The sequence below is a fragment of the Hemicordylus capensis genome, chromosome 1, assembly GCF_027244095.1.
Source record: "Hemicordylus capensis ecotype Gifberg chromosome 1, rHemCap1.1.pri, whole genome shotgun sequence".
Lineage (NCBI taxonomy): Eukaryota > Metazoa > Chordata > Lepidosauria > Squamata > Cordylidae > Hemicordylus > Hemicordylus capensis.
In genome coordinates this window covers 219,531,839-219,552,481 of record NC_069657.1, presented here as the reverse complement: position 1 = coordinate 219,552,481, position 20,643 = coordinate 219,531,839, and the positions used below count along the sequence as shown (strand labels likewise).

At 42.7% G+C, this 20,643-nt stretch overlaps 1 protein-coding gene across 6 annotated transcripts; it reads right to left on the bottom strand.

Annotated features, from left to right (window-relative positions):
* Positions 1 to 790: 790 nt before the first annotated feature.
* BZW1 (basic leucine zipper and W2 domains 1) lies at positions 791 to 20,210 on the bottom strand. 6 transcript variants are annotated; one of them, XM_053282980.1, is made up of 12 exons: positions 20,059 to 20,210; positions 16,985 to 17,058; positions 10,839 to 11,015; positions 10,018 to 10,112; positions 9,807 to 9,872; positions 8,792 to 8,927; positions 6,490 to 6,599; positions 6,215 to 6,385; positions 5,766 to 5,912; positions 4,699 to 4,837; positions 1,765 to 1,887; positions 791 to 1,235 (listed from the first exon to the last, which is right to left on the bottom strand). In XM_053282980.1, exons 2-12 carry the CDS (start codon positions 17,046 to 17,048, stop codon positions 1,204 to 1,206), a joined length of 1,260 nt encoding a protein of 419 aa, XP_053138955.1. In that variant the 5' UTR covers positions 17,049 to 17,058; positions 20,059 to 20,210; the 3' UTR covers positions 791 to 1,203. The 6 variants fall into 6 exon arrangements, with proteins under 6 accessions (XP_053138955.1, XP_053138956.1, XP_053138960.1 ...); XM_053282981.1 differs by having other exon boundaries at positions 20,063 to 20,183; XM_053282985.1 differs by having other exon boundaries at positions 20,033 to 20,145.
* Positions 20,211 to 20,643: the final 433 nt, after the last annotated feature.

Genomic DNA, 20,643 nt, shown 5'->3' with positions numbered 1-20,643 from the left:
ATAGTATCTAAGCACATAAGGGCATAATGACCATAGATGATCTACTGCTTTTGGACATCCCATTTGTAACTGCCCTTTTCTTCAGCCAAAAGGTTTCTTCTTCACTTCCATGTACATTCTGGTTCTTAAGAGTATGTGTTGCCGGGGGGGAGGGGGGGAGGCAGGCAAGCACAGAGGGGCCTTGGAATTGCATGCCCATACTCACATGTAGGAAAGAACTGGCCCAGACTTTTTTTTTTTTACATGTAATGCAAGTGATTTGCTGTTTCCCGAATCTTTTGAGTGGAAGAAATGTCAAGGGAGTGTGGCAAGACACCCATACATCTAAATACAGGCAAGTTTATGACTTCCTAAATCCAGAGGCAGGGGTACATGAGTCTGCATTAGCAAGGTCACAATATTACATACTAAATTATTCTCTTTAAACATTCAGCTTAAATCATTTAGAAATTTTTGTCCACTATAGCACTGCTCAGTATTAACATTTGTCAATGCAAACTTTGTTTCAAAATATTCAGAATTCTTTCACTGTTTCCACTAAAAACTAAGGGGGAAATGCTGCTCTATTCTTATTTTGCCAAAGTGGAGAATATGGACGGTTAAGTCAGTTGTAACTAGGGCCAAATACTGTGCAAGAATATCAGTACAAGTAAGCTGAAGGCAAATTTTGGTTTGACCATCACAGATGGCTGCAAACTGCAGTGCTCACCAATGAAGGGGGGACTTGGGAAACCACTAGCCTTGCCCAGGTCTAGTGACCTTTCACACAAAATCACACAACTATGGCCTCTTGACTTTGGATACTTGTACAGTTTAATTTGCAAACAGAATTTTTATAACAAATTTTGTTTTCCAAATCATGTCTACTTGTAAACTTTTGTAGAAAACCCAGGGATAAAATGAATTTAAATTGTGGAAGGCCTTAAATTATGTTACAGTAGAAAATACAGGAGGTAGAATGTAACTGAAAGGACTAATGCAATGTTAGAATCGAATCGATAGCTCCTGTAAGCTACTAACATGGTTTTAAAAACCTAAATCCAGTGTTCTCTAATAACCATAGAAAACACAAAAATAAAATTTGCCATGAGAGCCCTTATATCATGCTTGATACAGGGAGGTAGGATGTAAGAATTAGAAGGACACGAGACATGACATTTTATCTACAGCTCCTGTTTGCTTTACTGTTGACAGTTTGACAACTTAGTCACCTTCTTCAGTTTCAGACTCAGATTCTGAAAGAAAAACACAGTATTTATTCATGAGTATGCTTACGCAATTCTATAACAATTAGCCTTAATTACCATCATTTATTCAATTTATATACCACCCTTCCAAAAATGACTCAGGGCGGTTTACATCAAAAACAATCACAATCTACCATTAAAGTCAGAACTATAGAAACAGCATAAAACAGCTAACATTTAAACAGTTAAAAAACCTGGATAACAAGGCTGAACAGTTACAACAATTAAAACAGTTTGCAACAGTTTAAAAACCCTGGAAGGCCAGGCCAAACAGATAGCAGCTACAGAGAAGGCCCGCCTCTGAGTTGCCACCAGACGAACAGTGGTAACAGACGGTCCTCCTCAGGTGACTTTAATGTGCGGTGGGGATCATGCAGAAGAACGTGCTCTCTAAGATAACGCGGACCTAAGCCGTACAGGGCTTGAAAGCACTTTGTATAAGGTAAAGTGTATAAGCACTGGTAGAGGTAATAACTAGTACTTTGTATAATTATGGCGTTGCATTAGGCTCACTTACCTTCCTCGGCATTCTTGAGCCATTCAACGAATTTTTTCATTTGTTCCAGAAAGATGCTTTTTCCTTTGGCAACGTGAGCATCTTTATACCATTTCAGAATGGGTTCTTCACTTAGCACTTCAGCTGTTGAGAAAACAATCATGGTTGGTACATGTAGCTTATTCATCGCTTCATGAGTTTTCTAGTGTACAATTACTTGAACACAAGTGCTCTAAAAACTATGCTCATTAGGCCATTTCCCTCCACATCTATTGGGTCAGTTCAGGTATACTTCCCCTGTCCCAACCAGTATTTAGACTGTGCATAGAGCAGCAAATCAGATGAACTGCCTCCCCACACATGGTAAAGACACATGTTGGGAGGACATCAAGATGCAGAGGCGTAACTAGGGAAAATAGAGCCTAGGGCAAGCACTGAAATTGCGCCCCTGTCCAAACAGGAATGATGGGACTTGTAGTCAACAATATCTGGAAATCTCTGTTAAAAGGAACACTGTACCATCTAGACATGGTTGTTGATCAAAACCTGAAAACATGAGCCATCTCTGTAAAAGACTTAGAACAGTCAGGAGTTATGCAAGGATTCCAAGTGTCATTTTCTCTGTCTCATCTCATTCTTTTTTAAAAATATGACTTTGACCTAGAGGATCACCTGCCCAAATAGCCACTAGCAAAACAGGGGAAGAAGAAGGTGGTGGTGGGGGTCTATAAACCAGTGAATGATTCCTGCCAGCCTTTGTCTTATGATGACTGTTGGCTCATGATGGGGTATATGTGCATTCAACACACTAGTGCTTACTCTGACACCAAGAGGGAGGAGGATACATTAGTTTGCCACACTAGACAGAGGAATTTGCAACAGGAGCAGACAGCCAAGTTCTGCCAGGGCCAAAACCAGCTCCTGCCAGACTAAGAAATCATTGTAATTAGCCCCTTCCTGTCACAAGCAGTGTGCTGTTCTTTTATTATTGACTCTAACTCTCAGATATCCCAGTCATGGCTGGAAAATTCAGGGTCAATTTACAAGAGACACATTTTCTACATGGAAGTTTCTTCTGTGCAGAAACCCATGTGTAGTGACCGCCAGGGGCATAGCAAGGTTGGAATGGGCCAAGATAAGATTTTAAAATGGGCCCCCAGCCCCTCAAAGTCCAGGGCCTCCACACACCCCAGGCCCCCAAGGATTTACGTCTGATATTTCAAAGTAAGTATGCTGCCTGGAAATACATTTCACTGAATACATACATACATACACACACACTTCACAGTATATAGTGATATACACTGAGTACTATATATTTGTGCTACTTTTAATGCCTAGAACACAGTGTAGCAACGCTAATTATTAAAATGGCCCCCTTGCTGCAGATAAGCAAAGGAGACTTTCAACCATGCAGGGTGGGCCTATGTTCGTTTTTTCAGAATTCTGAACAAATTCAGTAAAGTTTGATTCCGGGAGGTTTTTCACACGAGGCTTTTAAAGCCCTTTAACACACATCTCCTCTGGAATGGAGGTGCTGCATTCACATGTTGGCCAGATGCAACCTGAAGTCCCTGCAAGTTATTGGAGAGCAGTTCACACACAAGAAAAATAAAATAAAATAAAAGCATAACACATGCTTCACAGTTCTCACTCAGACCTTCTAGGTTACAAAACAACTTGAACATAAGTGCATTTATGAATGAAAATAAATAAAATATACTTGTTCCAGAAATTTTTGTAATTTTCTGCCATGTAACAAGCCACTTATAGGCCTTTTTAGATAGTTTTTGTTTTTAAAGCCAGCAAATTTTCCAGTGCGCCCCCTCAGTGGTGCCTAGGGCACATGCCCTGCCTGCCCCCCCCCCCCACTCCCGGTTCCGCCTATGTCAAGATGGGCATTCTCTTGGAACACCTCCGCCCTTTTTAATTAAAACTTTTTTATTAAGAGTTTCCCCCTTCAAAATACAATGGCACATCCCCCATTTGAACCAGCCCACATGATTAAGAAGGGGGAACTATTGAATGAACCAGACCACTGTTAGCTACAGCCCTGAGAAGGCAAAGAATCTCCTTGAGACATTACAAGTTTAGGCATTTTATGAGTTATGTATCTTGAGTGTTGGATGGATGGTAGTTCAGCTGAGACATGCTTTTTACATCAACACAGAAAGTTAAGCTGCCCAATCAATGCCCCACGTTTATTATGGAATTTTTGACGACTTACACTCAGGGCTTGAAGTAATACTGAATTATGCACCATGGTTTTTTTGTTTGTTCTGCTGTAATCAAAAGTATCGCACAGTAAAAGCATTTGCCAAATAAGTAGCTCCGTTTAGCAAGCAAAGTCCCCCAGCCTCTTTCATTTTCACATCTATTGCATGAATTGCAATATTCAGAAGCTAGGTTTTGCAAAGCTCAACAGGATAGATACAGTACTTTGGATAGTATCAAGCTGCTTGGCCTTTGTCCCACTATACAAGAATTCAAAACTAAGCCTAGAACAGGTTGAAGTCTCCATTCCAGAGGGGAATATATTGCAACTGCAACAAATATACAAAAATGGAGCAATTTTTACATGTGTGGTCATCTATGTACAACAGGAAATATGAATTGTATTTAATGTGATTTCACAAGCATAATAAATGCTCTGTCTTATTAATGCTTCACACCACACATGAGATCAGCTATCTTACAGCTGAACAGCAAAAAGCATAAAGCAGTTTATTAGAATAGTTCTTCATAATGTCAACGTTTATTTTACCAGACCAACCATTAAAAGCCACTTCAATTCAGTGGGAGGAACAGTAGTCTATAGTGGAATAATGAGCATAGGTCACAGTTTTCTGCTCGCAGATAGGGGCCTTGCTGCTAAGCATAAGGAATGATCAGTTATATTTTAACTTCCATCATCCCCTGATCTTGAATTACACTTTTGAAATAATGTTTTATTACCTTTATAGAAGAGCACCACTATTTTCTGGAAGGCTTTCATGAAGTGGATGTTGTCATAACAGTACTCCTGAATCTTGAGCAACAGTGTCAGTTCAGACTGACCTTGGGTTGTAAAGGCAGCAAGAAGAGGGCTGTATTGCTGTGGAAATTACAAGAACAGTTACTTTCACCAACCATCATGTACAAATCTAAAGTATTACACATGGAAAGCATGTCATTTAAGTCTGGTAAACAGCTTTCTATAGAAAACTTCTAAAATAATCTTCTTCAAAAAAAGAATTCAGAGATAAAATGTGGGCAATGAAGATTTTAATATGCAATGGTAGTTGCAACAATCTTCTAGACTAGATTTTAAATTGACTGTTTTGAATTCTGAGTCCTGTTTCTTTTGAAAACAGGTTATAATCTGTATTTAACTATCTTCTAAGGCATTGTCTTAAATGCAGAGCTGCCTTCTGTTCAGGCAAACACAGTAGTTAGGGTGCAAGTGGAATTGTGAGTAGGGAGAACCCAAGATCTTGGGCAGCAATAGAAATCAGGAAGGGAAGACTGAGCTGTCTTCTTCAGAAAGATCTAGCCAGAGCTGTCACATAGCAGAGATAAAGATAGCTAGAATAAGCAGTTATTAACCAATCACCACTATTTCGACATATGAGAAGTCATATTAGCTGTAATATTTAACATGAACAAAATAGGCCTCTACTCTTGATAGGAAAAAAGCATTAGAGAAAAGATTAGGTGTCCAATACTGGAAGGCAGCACCTGAACAGAGCATGTAGGAGATCTTAAAACCAATCCTATGAATTACTGCTTCTAATTTTCAGTTTCCCTTTCTCTCTTTACAAACTAGCATTACATAATTTTCCAGAGGTTCAGGAGCTCTGCACTCTAAGCAGGCTTGCTTTATTCAAATTATGAAGCTTTTAAGTAGAGTCTTATGAAAAATCTCTTTGAAGAAGCCAGACCTCAGTCTATCCTCTCAACTTTAGCAATCTAGGAGAGTATACAAACATGCAAATCTGCAATACTACCCACAAAGCAAGTTCACACAAACAGTATGGAAATACCTTCAAGTGCTTGATGGCTTGTTCTGCTACTAGCTCCTCTTTTTTGTTCCATTCCACAGTGCTCATGACGCTAGACCAGATAATGCCTATCACAGTCTGTTCAGATATGTTGTTTTTCTTCATCTCTTCCTTGACGTACAAGATGATCTAAGGACACAATTTTAATGAGTTGTGCATAGATCTCTTTTCCACATGGAGGTTATAGTTTGTTTATAACTTACCTCAGGCCTCGAGAGGAACAAGTGACCCTTGTTTTACAGAAGTAGCAATACATTACAGAGGTCTTAGGATAATTAGCCAGGGACACATTGTAGTTCTCAGTTTTTTGTTTTAAAGCAAAACAACTACATCATTTCAATGTTAGGATGCCAATTACCAACTCTGCTAGTTGGGGAGAGTCCTGGCATTTAAAAAAGAAAAAAGTCAGAAGAGTAGGCAACTGTACTTACATCCTTAAATGGATCCCCACGTGACATCTGCTCTTGAAGTTCTTTCTGTAGTTCTTTACGAGCCCCTATGCTTTGCTGGTTCCGGACGTACTCAGAAAGTTCCTTCAATCCTGCATCAGTGAAGTATTTCGTGAAGTGTTCAAGGCTTTGCTTGTTGGCTGGAAAGAGTTCCTGCAACATTGATATCGATCATTTGTAGAGTGCAATTAAGTAACCGGGCAGCTGAGGTTATTCCATTTTCAGCATTAAAAAGGTAGGCCACCTACTCTACTTACCATCAGCCTGTTATCCATGTTGACTTTACGAAGGCTAGCAGCCACTGCATTGATATCTTTCTCATTTATCCATGATTTGAACAGTTTTACTGCAAAGGCTGCTGAAACACCTGCATGAGAAGTTGCATGGTTACTTAAAATATTTCATTTATTTATTTGCTACTTTTTATACCGCCTTTCTGCCTTGACAAAGGCACCCAAAGCAGTTTACAATATTAAAAGAAGCAAATTACAGAAGATTAATAAAACATCTCAGGCTCTTGGTCTTTTCAGGAGCTGAGGGCAAGAGTTCCCTGGCCTGGGCGCATCCTTTCTTGCCTTCCTCTCAGGGAATATTTTGCTGCTCTTCTACAGAATTCTCCACTCCTCTCCCAGGCTAATACTAGTCTTTATAATGAAACATCTTAATACACAACAAGGCTATTCACACAAGTGTGCAAAACTGGGCTAAAGGAGCACAGCTTGGTTTTGCACCTCATGTGAACCACTGGGATCGGGCCCGATCCTGGCAGCTACACGGTGGCAAACCCGCCACGTTGTGTCCCATTTAAAATGAGGTTAAGTGAGTGAGTGCTCCCTTACCCTCGTTTTCCTGATTGTGTGTCAGCTGCGGCAGCTTGCAGCCATGGCTGGTACACTCAGGGGAGGGGATCCCAGAAATGCACTTGCGCAGTTCATTATTTGGGCTCTGGGGGGTGGGGCAATGCACAGTAGTGCATCCTAGCACCCAGACCCTGGGAGCTACTGCTCATCTGAGCGGGCAATCTGCCCGCCCAGGGGCTAAGAGCTGATCATCTGTGGGGAAGGTAAGTTAAACCCTCCTTCCCCGCAGACCACCTGCAAGCTCTTCTCACAGATCGTGAGAAGTGCTCTAACAAGATACTAAAGACTGGGTTCATGAGAACACATTTGAGGTGTTAGCCAAGGTTACATACAAAAATAACTGCACTAAATGCACTGGACAACCAACAGAGACATTTGTGTTTCACTACAAGAAAATGCAAAACTGGTTAGTCTGGCACAGCTTTCAGAAACTAAGATCTTGGTTCTCATCTGAACATAGACTATAAGACAGACATCTGGATAAGTCACTAAGAGGAACATGCTCATAAGCCAGAAGTGAGGTTGCACAGAAAGCAAAGCTTACCAAACTGCATAGGAATCCGCCTCTAGTATACCTTTGGCTTCAACGACCATTTAGTACCATTCTGAATATTATGCCCGTACTACATTCTCCTTCGCTTCTTACACAGTTCCAACATTATTTGAAAATAACCAGACTTAGGTTTAACTTGAATTTATTCCAAAGAATAAAGTCATTAAAGGTTTGGGTTCAGTTTTGGTTCACATCAATTCAGCATTTTCTCTCCAGACACTAAGAAATGGTTCAGTAACCAGTTCAGACACCTCAAATTGGTTAGACACATTTAATGCAGGATATCAAATTTTTGCTTGTAATGCAACTCACAATATCAATATGAGAAACTACTTATTCCTTTTTTTTAAAAAGAGGGTTTTGCAGACACACACCATCAGAGTAAGACACCGAAAAACAAGATATCAATCACTAGAGGTGTGCACGGAACCGCCACATTGCGGTCTGGCACTGGGGTGGGGGGTCTCTTTAAGAGCGGAGGGAGGGTTTACTTACCCCTCCCGCCGCTTTCCCGCTTGGCGCCGTAATCAATAGTGTAATTGGGGCGGCAGGATCCCTCCCTGCCGCCCCTTCCCCGCTGCGGCTTGCTCGGCAAAGCTCCCAGTAATGCTTTGCGCGTGCACATCAGTGACGTGAAGCGTGCACACAACGTGCGCGCAAAGCATTACTGGGAGCTTTGCCGAGCGAGCCGCAGCGGGGAAGGGGCAGCAGGGAGGGATCCTGCCGCCCCAATTACACTATTGATTACGGCGCCAAGCGGGAAAGCGGCGGGAGGGGTAAGTAAACCCTCCCGCCGCTCTTAAAGAGACCCCCCCCACAAGGTCCGGACCGGTCCAGACCCATCCCTATCAATCACACAATTGTAAGCAAAGTCCTGCTTATCAAACCAGTGTATTTATGGGTTCAGTTCAAGTTCAATGCAACCAAAGTATCTTAGGTTTGGATTCAGTTCGTTCACTGAGAACACCTCTCTGAACTGGTATTTTATTCGGTTTATTGTGACCAGACTGTACAAAGTTCTGAATATTTTATGACAACAATGTACCATAGTAGAAATCAACGCTTCAGAAGAACATGCAATGGTATCAGAATGGCTTGTCTCAAAGAATATTTTCCCCAAAATTTGAGTTAGTTTACTGCAGTTACCTTCTTTAACTAGATTCTCATTATATAGGCTGTTGAGAATGGACGCATTAAGATTCCCGTTGGCCAAAAGAATACCCGTCAGCATGGCCAGTTTGTTCCGCTCAGACTCTGAAAAACCTTTCAAGAATAGCAGCAACTGCAAGATAAAGAACAGTTTAGTCAGCACTGAAACTTTAACAGTTGAAGTCACAAATATCTGAAGAAGTGTGTTCTTGGAAGCAGTGGGAGACTATTGCTTTCAGAGAGAGGTTTCATCAAGAACTAAAGAACTTTTTATTTGTTCAAACGTTTACCATTAGGGGTTACTCATGTTTCTCTGCTCCGCTGCCTTTTTTATGGCTGTTGCTTTTTGGTGTTCTTTTATTCTCATTGTTTTAACTAATTTTAATGTTGTGATGTGATTTTTATGGAGTTTTATTTAGCATATTTATATACTGTCCACTACTAAGGCAGTTTACATGTATTTTATTGGGATGAATTTTATGAAAGGTGGTATAGAATCCAAATAAATGGCAATTAGAAATCTTACATGAAGCTTGTAAACAGCCACTTGCTTTATCTCCCAAGAAAGATACCCACCCCACTTCCTGCCAACTAAAAAGGAAAAAAGTCAATTCTGTATTCTCTCCATTAGGCCATAAGCAACTAGCAGAGGTATACACGGGCAGGAAGGCTGTAAAAGAATTGACCAACTAACAACTTGTGAATGTATTTAGTCCCCTGCTAACTTGGCAAAGTGGCACCTTTTAATGTGGTGGTTCTTTTTATTTAGCAGGGGGAGAGTAACTGGCCCTATCCACCCCCAGCACAGTACCTCCAGTGACTGTTGCTGGTTTCTCTTATGTTTCTTTTAGATTGTGAGCCCTTTGGGGACAGAGATCCATCCATCTGATTTATTATTTTTCTGTGTAAACTGCCCTGAGCCATTTTTGGAAGGGCGGCATAGAAATTGAATAAATAAATAAATAAATTTACAAGGCTAGGATACAAAGATCTTGTAAGGTCAGCTGGATACCTTTTTGACTTCATCTTCAAAGCCTTTTTCCAGGTATTTGTAACGCCTGATCAGCTTGTTAAAGACCTACAAACAAGCATTGATTAGACTCCAGAAAATCAAGGGTGCAAACAGCAGCTCTTTATCAAGTCACCATTACACTAGTTTTGCCTTTAGGGCCATTATATTGCAAAGAGGTAGAATAAAGAAAAGCTTCTTTTCTAGAACTAACCTGAGCAAATGCTTGCATCGTTTCTAGGTCTTCTTGTGCTGCAAATACACAGACATCTGTGTGCATCATGTCATCTGCCAGTGTACCACCTGGGGCTATTAAGAAATTGAGATTTAGGTTACTAGATTCGAACAACTTACCTGCTGAAACTCAGTTTTTAGTCTGCAAAACCACCTTCATTGCATTCTATAAACCTTAAATATTCTAAACATATTGCAATGAAAGAGGCCGAAAACTAGCTAGGGAGTAAGCCCTACAGAACTCAGCAGGACTTTCTCATAAATAAATAAGCTTGTTTAGGATTACATTGTATGACTGCAAGTAAACGCCAACAGTTTAGACTAAGGAGGCATAGTGACCTAAACCAACGTATTTCCCAATGCTAAAAATTAGGAGTTCCACCTTTTACAGCCAATTAGCCTTTTGGGAGAATGGCTGAATGCCAACCGGTAGTTTTCCTTAGGTGCCATTACCCTAAGGCAGCGATTTCCAACCTGTGGTCCTCCAGACGTTGCTGAACTACAACTCCCATCATCCCCAGCCATAATTTATTGTGGCTGGGGATGATACAAGTTGTATTTCAGCAATATCTGGAGGACCACAGGTTGGAAGTCACTGCCCTAGGGTGTTCAGCTCACAAGACACAATGGTGCTTCTTTATATTGCACACCACCTCTGTACACCATATAGCAAGTAAAATATTAAGTATATACTATCAGTGTGCCATGCTACATTGTGCACATTTTAACTGTTCTGACAATTAGATCGCACACACTTACAGGTGCATTTGTTAGCTAAAGAGCCAAGATAAAGAAGCTTACCCAGCATTCCACCAGCCACCAGAATGTCAAAGAGTGTCTCTGCATAGCGGCGATAATCAAGTTTTGCTCCAGAAGCATCAAGGAATTTTGCTACTGCTTCCAAGTCGCTGCCAGTTTCATTTAAACCTTGAATAATACAGTCTTGAAACTGAGTGGGGTCAAACCTCTCTTTTTCATCTGCAATAAACAAAACAAATCATAGTGTATTTATTAGATACCTTGACACAAGTGTTTTTGAATACAAGAGCAGAATATAATGTAGGTATTGGATCCAAAAACTGTTATAGATGCTGTTAAGGCAAACAGAAGATCGGGTTAGGGCAGCTTTGAAATACCATTTGAGTGTTAAGAGGTTTCAGGAAATAAAGTGCCAATTATGCACTTTGTCCATTCACACACACACACCCCCCGCAAAAAACCCCCCACAAAAAAACAGTGGGCAGCTGCATCTTCTAGGGCTGAGGCGCCACATGGTCTTTGTAGAGGCAGGTTCCTTCCAAATCCAACTCATCAGCATCTCTTACTCCCATCATCCTCAGCTTTACAAGTGATGTAACCAAATACAGTGACTAAAGTTTTGCTTATAGACATGTACAGCCACCACAATAGAATGCAACATGGTGCTAAGTACAGTACATTGACAAGTCAACAGGTGGATTTAACGTGCTGCATATTATGTGGGAAATGGCCAAAGGAATAGCGATCCAATGTTGCACGACCCATTTGAATTTTTGCAGAGATTTACACAGCACTTTAGACAGGACAGGCCCTTTAACTACTGTGCTACTTTTGCTTTCCTCTCTTTCTGTATGTCTGCAGAACATATGGTTCTGTAAATTCAGTTTTCAATGAATATGTCAGTAAAAATAAGGTTAAAAATAAATTATTCATAGGTAAAATATATGCATTTCATCTAGCAAGATGAAAGAGTTTTCTATGTGACATATATCCTTGTTCTGAGATGGCATCAGAAAGTTCACACCAACCATCTTATCAGCCATTATACTGCCCACTTTTCATGTTATGGAAAGCACAAGTACAACATTTATGATTAAATCAGCTTAATGCTTGCTCAATCTTATATAAACATGGGTATTTCCCCTTTTAGATTTCAAGCAGAAATTCTGACACCAGTTTACCACAAGTAAGGTAATTCTCACTATAAGGTCAAGAACTGTTCCTACTTCTAAACCATTACAAATTAATAATATTCTAGTCCTTCTTTCTCACACATACACACTCTTGCAACACCTCTTGCAAAAGTTCTCAGTCATCACAGGCTTGCAAATAAGATGCTATCTACCACAACAACAGCCTTGAATAAATAGACCAGTGGACCCAGGCGCAGAGCATCTGCGCCTCTAGTTGGGCCCAGCCACTCCCCACATGCCGCCGCCCCCTGGAGGGCCAGGGCCAGGCTGTCCCACCTACGCCTCGCCATCTTCCTCAGGGTGGCGTCAGTTTGCCCAACGCCCGTCCTCCTCCTGCCTCCCTCTCGCCCTCAGGGTGGCGCTGCTGCCTGCCCTCCTCGGGGCGGCGGGGCTTTGCTTGCTACCCGTCATCCTCTCACCCTCCTCCTCAGGATGGCTGCTTTGCCATCCTCCTCGGGGTGGCGGGGCTTTGCCCACCGCCCATCTTCCTCCAACCGCCTCCTGGCATGTGCTCCTCCCTCCCGCCCTTGAACGTGTCGCCCCCTCTGGGCCCGCCCTTGGTCGCGGCTGCAGAACTTGCCACATCCCCACGCATCCCCCCTACAGGAATTAATTATATAGATAGATTCCTAGTTTCAGAACGCCACTTATGTCTACCAGATCACAAGAAGCTGTTATTGTCAGACACCAGGAGACTTAGTAGATTGCTGTGGCTCTACGAACATCTAGCAGCAGGAATATCAAGATATCAGTCACACTTCAAATCTTAATTTCCAAGAACTAATATCTGGCTATTTATAGGCCACTCCATTCAGTCATGTCACTTATAGCAATTACCAGATAGGGTCATAGTTTTTTGCTACTCCAGTCTGAACAATATGTAGACGTATCCACTGAAATGAGCGGGATTTGCTTCCAATTAATGCATTTAGGACTCGGTATAGTGTTAAGTAATCCACTTAAGATAATGAGATTTATCATCTAGTGACCAACTTCACATATACACTGATGGGGTCTGAGCTGTCCGTGACTGACCAGGAAAGAGATCTTGAGGTTGTGCTGGACAGCTATTTGAAAGTGTCAACTCAGTGCACGGCAGCTGTGGAAAAGGCAAATTCCATGCTAGGGATCATTAGGAAGGGGACTGAAAATAAAAATGCTAATATTATAATACCTTATACAAATCTATGGTGTGGCCACATATGGAGTACTGTGTGCAGTTCTGGTCAGTGTATCTCAAGGACATTGTAGAACTGGAAAAGGTGCAGAAGAGGGCAACCAAGATGATCAGGGGCCTAGAGCACCTTCCTTATGAGGCAAGGCTTCAGTATCTGGGGCTTTTTAGTTTGGAAAAGAGGTGACTATGGTGGGACATGATAGAGGTGTAAAAAATTATGCATGAAGTAGAGAGTGGACAGAGGTAGATTGTTCTCTCACACAACACTAGAACCAGGGATTATCCCATTAACCTGAAGGCTGGGAAATTTAGGATTGACAAAAGGAAGTACTTTTCTTTCCACACAGCACATAATTAATCCATGGAGTTCTCTGCCAGTTGATGTGGTGATGGCCACTAGCTTGGACGGCTTTAAAAGGGGTAGACAAATTCATGGAGGACAGGTCTGGTGGCTATAGGCCACCTCCAGGCTCAGAGGCAAAACGCCTCTAAATGCCAGTTGCAGGGGAGTAACTGCAGGGAGAAAGGGCATGCCCTCACCTCTTGCCTGTGGACTTTTCAGGGGCATTTGGTGGGCCACCGTGTGAAACAGGATGCTGGACTAGACTGGCCTGATTCATCAGGGCTGTTCTTATGGCCAATACTCTAGTATAATCTCATTAGTGTTCTCTAGAATGCCTTGTTCAGTCATCAAGTGCAAACAGATCAACACAGTAGTTTAAACATTCTCTCTGCCATTTCCACCCACCAGGCACTATCTACTCATTGGAATCATGCTTTTCACTCAATGTATACCAGTTTCTCTCTCAGTAGCATGAGGTCCTGCATTACTAAACAGCAGGCTATACTATAAAAGGTACTTTTAAAAAATCAAGCCTACATTAGCTGATCATACGCAAGCTTCTCCCTAGATAAGCTTAAGCATGCAGCCTCTTAAATTTCATTTAAAAAAATGTTTAGGGACACAAGACTGAGGTCATTCACAGCAACAAAAACTGTTCTACCCAGGTTTGGGAGCTGTGTGTGCTCCCAATTTTCAGTTGTGTGCGTACAGATAATTAGATAAGAGGAGGGAAAAGTGATTGTGTGGAAGCAAGGTAGGAGGAAAACTTGGACAGCTTCTCCTCCTACCTTGCTTTCACACAATTACTTCTCCCTCCACCTATCTAGTTGTTTGCACTCACACAATCGAAAATTGGGAGCACACACAGTTCCAAGAACTGGGTGGAACACAGTTTTCACTTGTGTAAGTGACCTCATAGTCTATGAGCTCCTCAGTCTCTGGAAAAAAGCTGCAATGTCCTTATCACCCAAGACAAAAATGAAGCTGGATTGGAAGTAGTAATGTAAAAAGGCCCAAGACACTTGAGGCCTTTGCCACTCCTAGATATTAGAACTGAGATTTGCACCAATGCCAAAACAGTCAATTTTTGTGGCAATATGCTGGCACAGCTGTTCATATATTGCATCACCAGTCATGTGAAGCTGCATCAAGACATTCAAGTACTGAAATGAAATTATACCCAAATCATCATTAAAATAGTTTTTTCAGTTGATACCAGTTTAAGCTACACTTATCTGACAGATCTCCTTCTCCTCAGTCCCCCACCCCCATGATAAAATACAGTGACTTCTATAACCATTCGTAAAGTGAAGCTAGACGAGGTGGGTAGCCCGGTATACTGCTTTTTAAGAGTTTACCAGTCAGTTAGGAGTAAATTTTCTAGCCAGTCACTGTCTCCTTAACTGAAAGCACCTGGGTAAAGTGGAGAAAGGAGAGAAGAGCTATATGTTTATATACTGCCTTTTCATTTTACAAAACTGCCCAAGGCAGTTTATGTCAATCATTTGGAAACCACCAATTAATTTTAAAGCATCAAGGCGGAGAAGGAGCAGCAGATAAAACACAGAACAGGAAAGATGCATCCAGCACAATAATTAATCTGCCAGTCAATCCAGGGTTCTGCTGGAACAGAAACATCCTTAGTTAGCACTGAAAAACCAACCAGGAAGGGGAGGGAGAGAATTTATTTATTTATTTGATTTCTATACTGCCCTTCCAAAAATGGCTCAGGGTAGTTTACACAGAGAAATAATACATAAATAAGATGGATCCCTGTCCCCAAAGGGCTCACAATCTAAAAAGAAAAATAAGATGGACACCAGCAACAGTCAATGGAGGTACTGTGCTGGGGGTGGATAGGGCCAGTTACTCTCCCCCGCTAATCAAATAAATAAATGGGACTTAAGGTCCCAGAGCAGGGAGTTCCATAGCCTAGAAGCAACAGAGAAGGCTCTCTCCTGTGCTCCCACCACCAACATATCAAATAGTGGTGGGATGTACATAAGGTACTCTGCAGCTGACCTAGATGGACAGGCAGCTTCATATTGGAAGAGACTGTCCTTTAAATATCCTGATCCCAATTTACATTTTGTAATTTCTCAATAAATATTAATCTTATTGCAATTAACAGAAACTATAAACAAGCTTGCAGGATCACTATGTGAAAAGCAGCAATTTGAGAGATCAAGTTGAGATATCACCTGTATACCACTATGACCCAGTGTACTTCTCCTAATTAGACAGGACATGCTGAATCAGTGTCTGGAATCAGTAACTGACTGAAGCAAGCAATTTTGACACAAAAGATGCATTGCTGGTATATTATTTGTATACTCAGAGACAGCTACAACCTATTTTGGATGGGGTGCACTCCTAAACAGATCAGGTTCATAATTTGGGGGGTTCCACCATATCCAACTCTGTCAATAGAGGCCCAAGCAACTTCTATGGAATACAGCACTTTTCACCAACTATATCTGGTGCAGAATAAGGCCCTCTTGAACAGCTAGCCTGGCCACAATTACCCATACTATTACAAACTCCAGATTAAGTTATCGCAACTCATTATACAATGGTCTTCAGAGGGGGTGACTCTGAATGACATTCAAACTGCAATTAATAACTAGCAGCTATGTCTTGGATCTTAATGATAGGAGCATCTCTCGTCAATTTTAATACAACTGCACTGGCTGCCAGTCCATTTCTGGACACAGTTATTGGTGCCCACATTTAAAGACCTATATTGTTTGATACCTGGGTATCTGAAGGAACACCTTCTCCCACAGAAACCTGCCCACACACCAAGGTAGTCTTTACAGGCTCTTTTGGTCCCTCTGCTGTGAGAGGATAGGTGAATAGTGAATATGAGGACCTTTGCAGTCATGGTGCCTTGCCTTTCAAATATCCTCCCAAGAAAAGTTCACCTAGCACTACTCCAGTGTCTTTTTGGCACCAGGCAAAACCCTTTTTTTTAATTTTCCCAAGCCCTTTTAAACCATAGCTGACCCCCTAGGTTTTATTCTGCTATTGTGATATTATGCTTTTCTCAGCACTACAAGGTGTCTTTTTATTTTATTGCTTTTCTGACCTGTCAGCCAAGGAACAGCAGATAAATCAGAGTATTTTCTGATTTTCAAAACCTCTCAATTTAAAGGCAAGCAAGAATGAGTTCGTTGATTCAGTTATTTTGATAACACAACATTTTAGGAGGAACTGATAAGTCACTGATTAAAAAGTTGATGGGAGGAAGACAATGAAAGAATTAAATTGGTACATTAAGTCATGACTGTTAAGAGTGAGAATGTGACCAATTCAGAAGACTCTTCAGTAAGCCACCAATGCAGCTCTCCATGCTTGGCAAAGGATAGATAAGAGGAAGTGCACACGCACACCACACCCAGACTTTCACAAATCCTCTTCGGTATTTATTTAGTACACACACACTCTACATAAGCAGACACACAGTTAGGCTTACCTCTTTTCCTAGTTTTAAAACGCTGGCCTGATAGCGTTGGCTTTTGCTGCTTTTGATTATTCATAAAAGACACCCTGTGGAAACAAGCAACTTGTGCTTAGAACATTAAAAACATTCTTAAACACAACACTTCTTTATAACACAAGAGTACTGTATATACAAGGTTCAGATCTGATGATGGTTTAAGTAATCATACTTACATGAGAATAGCAACTATAAAAACCACCTGATGAAGCCAACCTGCACAATATTTAGTAGCCAAGACAGTAACAGGATTACTACTGCATAGGAACATAGGAAGCTGCCATATACTGAGTCAGACCATTGGTCTATCTAGCTCAGTATTGTCTTCACAGACTGGCAACGGCTTCTCCAAGGTTGCAGGCAGGAATCTCTCTCAGCCCTATCTTGGAGATGATGCCAGGGAGGGAACTTGGAACCTTCTGCTCTTCCCAGAGCAGCTCCATCCCCTGAGGAGAATATCTTACAGTGCTCACACTTCTAGTCTCCCATCCATATGCAACCAGGGAGGTCCCTGCTTAGCTAAGGGGACAAGTCATACTTGCTACCACAAGACCAGCTCTCCTCTCCTAGATCAGATCCTCTCCTAGATGCAGATGAGAACTGATTTAGGAGTTGTCTAGAGTTAGGCAATTACATTTGAATAAAAGAGGCCTATTGCTTCTTTCACTGCGTTTTGCTTCCCTAGGAATGCATAACACTCACTGCAAGTATGTATTGTTCTAATTCTTTTGTCTTCCTATGATATGCTTAGCTTTTGGTTACCACCACAGGGAAACAGCCAATGTTTTAAGTAATCCTTTTTCCCAGTCCTGGAAGACACATTTTAACAAACCTTAGTCAGTGGCCAACAGCCAGAACAAGGGAATGCAGGGACCAAGATGCAGCATTCATCCCTATGCTTTCCAAAGTGCAGGCAGTCTCATGCAAATAGTTCTCAGAGCTCACTCACACTCAAGAAATTCTGCATTAGAGCAGAAGCACACTACTTTACCCTCAGCAACATACTTCTACTCTAAGAGAGCACTTACAAAGCACAGGAAAGGTCCAAAGTGTCTGCAATCTTTTGGAAACCCATTCATGTTTCAGAAAGTGCAGAAACTACTGCTGTGTGGGTTCTCATATTAAAAGCACCCACAATCTCTTGCTCTGGATGTCAGCCAGTGTGACTCACCATCTTATTTCATGGGATTAGAGAGAGATCAGAGTTCAACTTTTTGCAACTAGTGATCATTTCAACAGCACACTGTATACAAAGTATTTTACAATATTTTTCCAGTTTGTCCTGTCTGAGGGAACTGCCTTATATCTTTCCTTAGATCAGATTTATTATGCAAGTGTCACTGTGTAAATCTCAGTTCATGATTAGCAATTTAGAAGAGTGATTTCCACAAATTAACAGTGGTGATTATTATGTGTTTATGCAGTGCTTCCCCTAAATGTCAATGCACTTTGTGTTCCATGAAGTCTAAATCAAGCCAATTCCCAAAACACCGTTTGGAGATCAGGAACATGCACGTTCCCTTTGTATGCAGATTCCCTTCTTCCTTTCTGGTTTGTTCTTACCATAGTTTGCCAGCACTATTACCTCCAAATTCAGGGCTGAGTTTATTTAAGCCTTAATCAGGGACTTCCAATCTCAGAGCCTATGATTTTTTTAAAACTACTGTTCTATACCAGAACAAAACAAGGCAAGGTCACGACTTCAGGTCTTTGGGACACTATAGAGCCATCAATACTTTCACATTACCCCATACACAACTGAGATGTTTAAGGGATGCATTTCTTTTGTGTCCTCTTCAATTTATACTTACAGCTAAAGAGTGAAGTCACTTAAGTTTAGTGATTGTAAACATGTACTAGAAGGTGCTAATTATTTAGTATAAACATTAACCACAACAGCAGAGATGCCATTTCAGGTTTCTCAATAGAGTGGGGAAAAAGATTTATAAAGAGAAGAGGATACAAAGTTAATAGCAACATTCAAAGGGCATTATAATCACAAGCAATCTCACACATTGGGGGATACATATGCTCCCCACTCTCAAATCTGATCTGCAGTTTCAGCTTTTTAGCTTCCTTCCCGCGGTCTCCAGGGAAGTCAAACCTCCGCTTCAGAGGTGAGGCTTTAGAAGCATGGAGAAAAGCCATTTCCCACCAGGCCTAGGCTCCTCATCCCCCAAATACTCGTTCTCTCTTGTTTTAGAAGGCAGAGAAGAGAGGTGAAAATTTTTGCAATCGAGATCAGTCATGAGGATTAAGAGCTATGGAATCCCCCAGTTACGACGACCAGGAGACTCCTCCTCCTCCTCGGGTTCCACCCAAGCCTGAGGCAGCCCGCTTCTCCCCCCGCCCCGCTTAGGAGCGGAGCACCCCCGCACAAAAAATGCGAGGTGGCGGTGATGCGTGTGGAGCGCCGTCACAAGCTCTGCTCTCCTCCTCCGCTTCCTCCCCCCTCCTTCTTCTTCTTCCTCCTCCCCCTCCCACCGCCAAGGGGGCTCCGCCTCGTGTCGCTGCTGCCAAGGCTGGGAAAGGGGGAGCCGAGGCGGAAGGAGTCCACACACCGCAGCCCCTCCGCCCTCACAAGCGACTCGCCTCCCCTGCGCTGCTTCTTCCTCTCCCCGAGACGGCCTACCCACCGAGCCCTCCAGGCGGAGGCGGCCGCTGCAGGAGCTGGTAGTGACGGCCGAGGGAGGGAGGAAGGAAGGAAGGAAGAGAGGGACGTCTCCCGCTAGCGCCGCCTCGACTAAGCTTGGGTCCCGCGCCGCCCCTCCCGGCCCCCGCCGCGTTCCCTCCCTCTCCAGCGGCGTCACCACCTAACAGAGGCCGCTGCTTTGTTACCCGCCAGGTCAGGCCAGGCCGCGCCACAAGGCTGGGGGGGGAGGAGGGGGGAGCAGGCCCAGCAACGGGCCCTGACAGCGCGGCCGTTACAACCCAGCCTCGTTCTGAGCTCCATCCACCCCCCCCCGCCACCCAATCAGGCGCTTCCCCCTCTTGTCAACCCACCCCCGCAACACACGCGCGCACCTCCAGCCCCTCAAGCTGAGCCTCACCGACTTTTAAGGCAGGAAAGGAACGTCCAAGGAGCACGAGCTTTACTAGCGGCGCGAGGAGGACGGAGAGAGGTGGTCTGAGGCCGTAGTAGCTTAAGGCTCCGCCCCTTTCCCCTCCCGTAAGCAGCGGAAACAACGCGAGAACACACACAGACACACACCACGACCGAAGCCCGCCCTACCGGGAGAAACCATTTGCGCTCACTATCGCATCGTGGAGAAGGAGGAGTAGAAAGCAGGGGCATAAACGGAAACCGTGAAAATAATGTTGGCCGACGTGTAGTTTACAGAACATCCCTTTCTTATACACAGCGGGGAGATGGCACACACAAAAATAAAATAAAATCACAAGAGGTGGCTTAATTACCCCCCTCGTCCAGGTCCCCCTTTCTCTAACCCGTACCCCCTCCCCCCTGCCATGTAGCGAGTGAATCTGTCACTTGTGGATTGTGAGATTTACACAAACCACTATAAGTATCAGTTCTTCTCCCCCCACCCCCCAACCTCGTTAGTCGACGCGTCCAGCTTCGTGTCTATTATGTGACACGTTAGAACACAATGCATAGGGATGCAAATTTTGCAACA

Coding starts and splice junctions, on each gene's coding strand:
- BZW1 (XM_053282980.1), bottom strand. CDS start 17,048: ATGAATAATCAAAAGCAGCAAAAGCCAACGCTATCAGGCCAGCGTTTT. Junction 8,928..9,806: donor TTGAAGATGAAGTCAAAAAG/GTATCCAGCTGA, acceptor TTTATCTTGCAG/TTGCTGCTATTCTTGAAAGG. Junction 6,386..6,489: donor ACATGGATAACAGGCTGATG/GTAAGTAGAGTA, acceptor TCAATGTTGCAG/GAACTCTTTCCAGCCAACAA.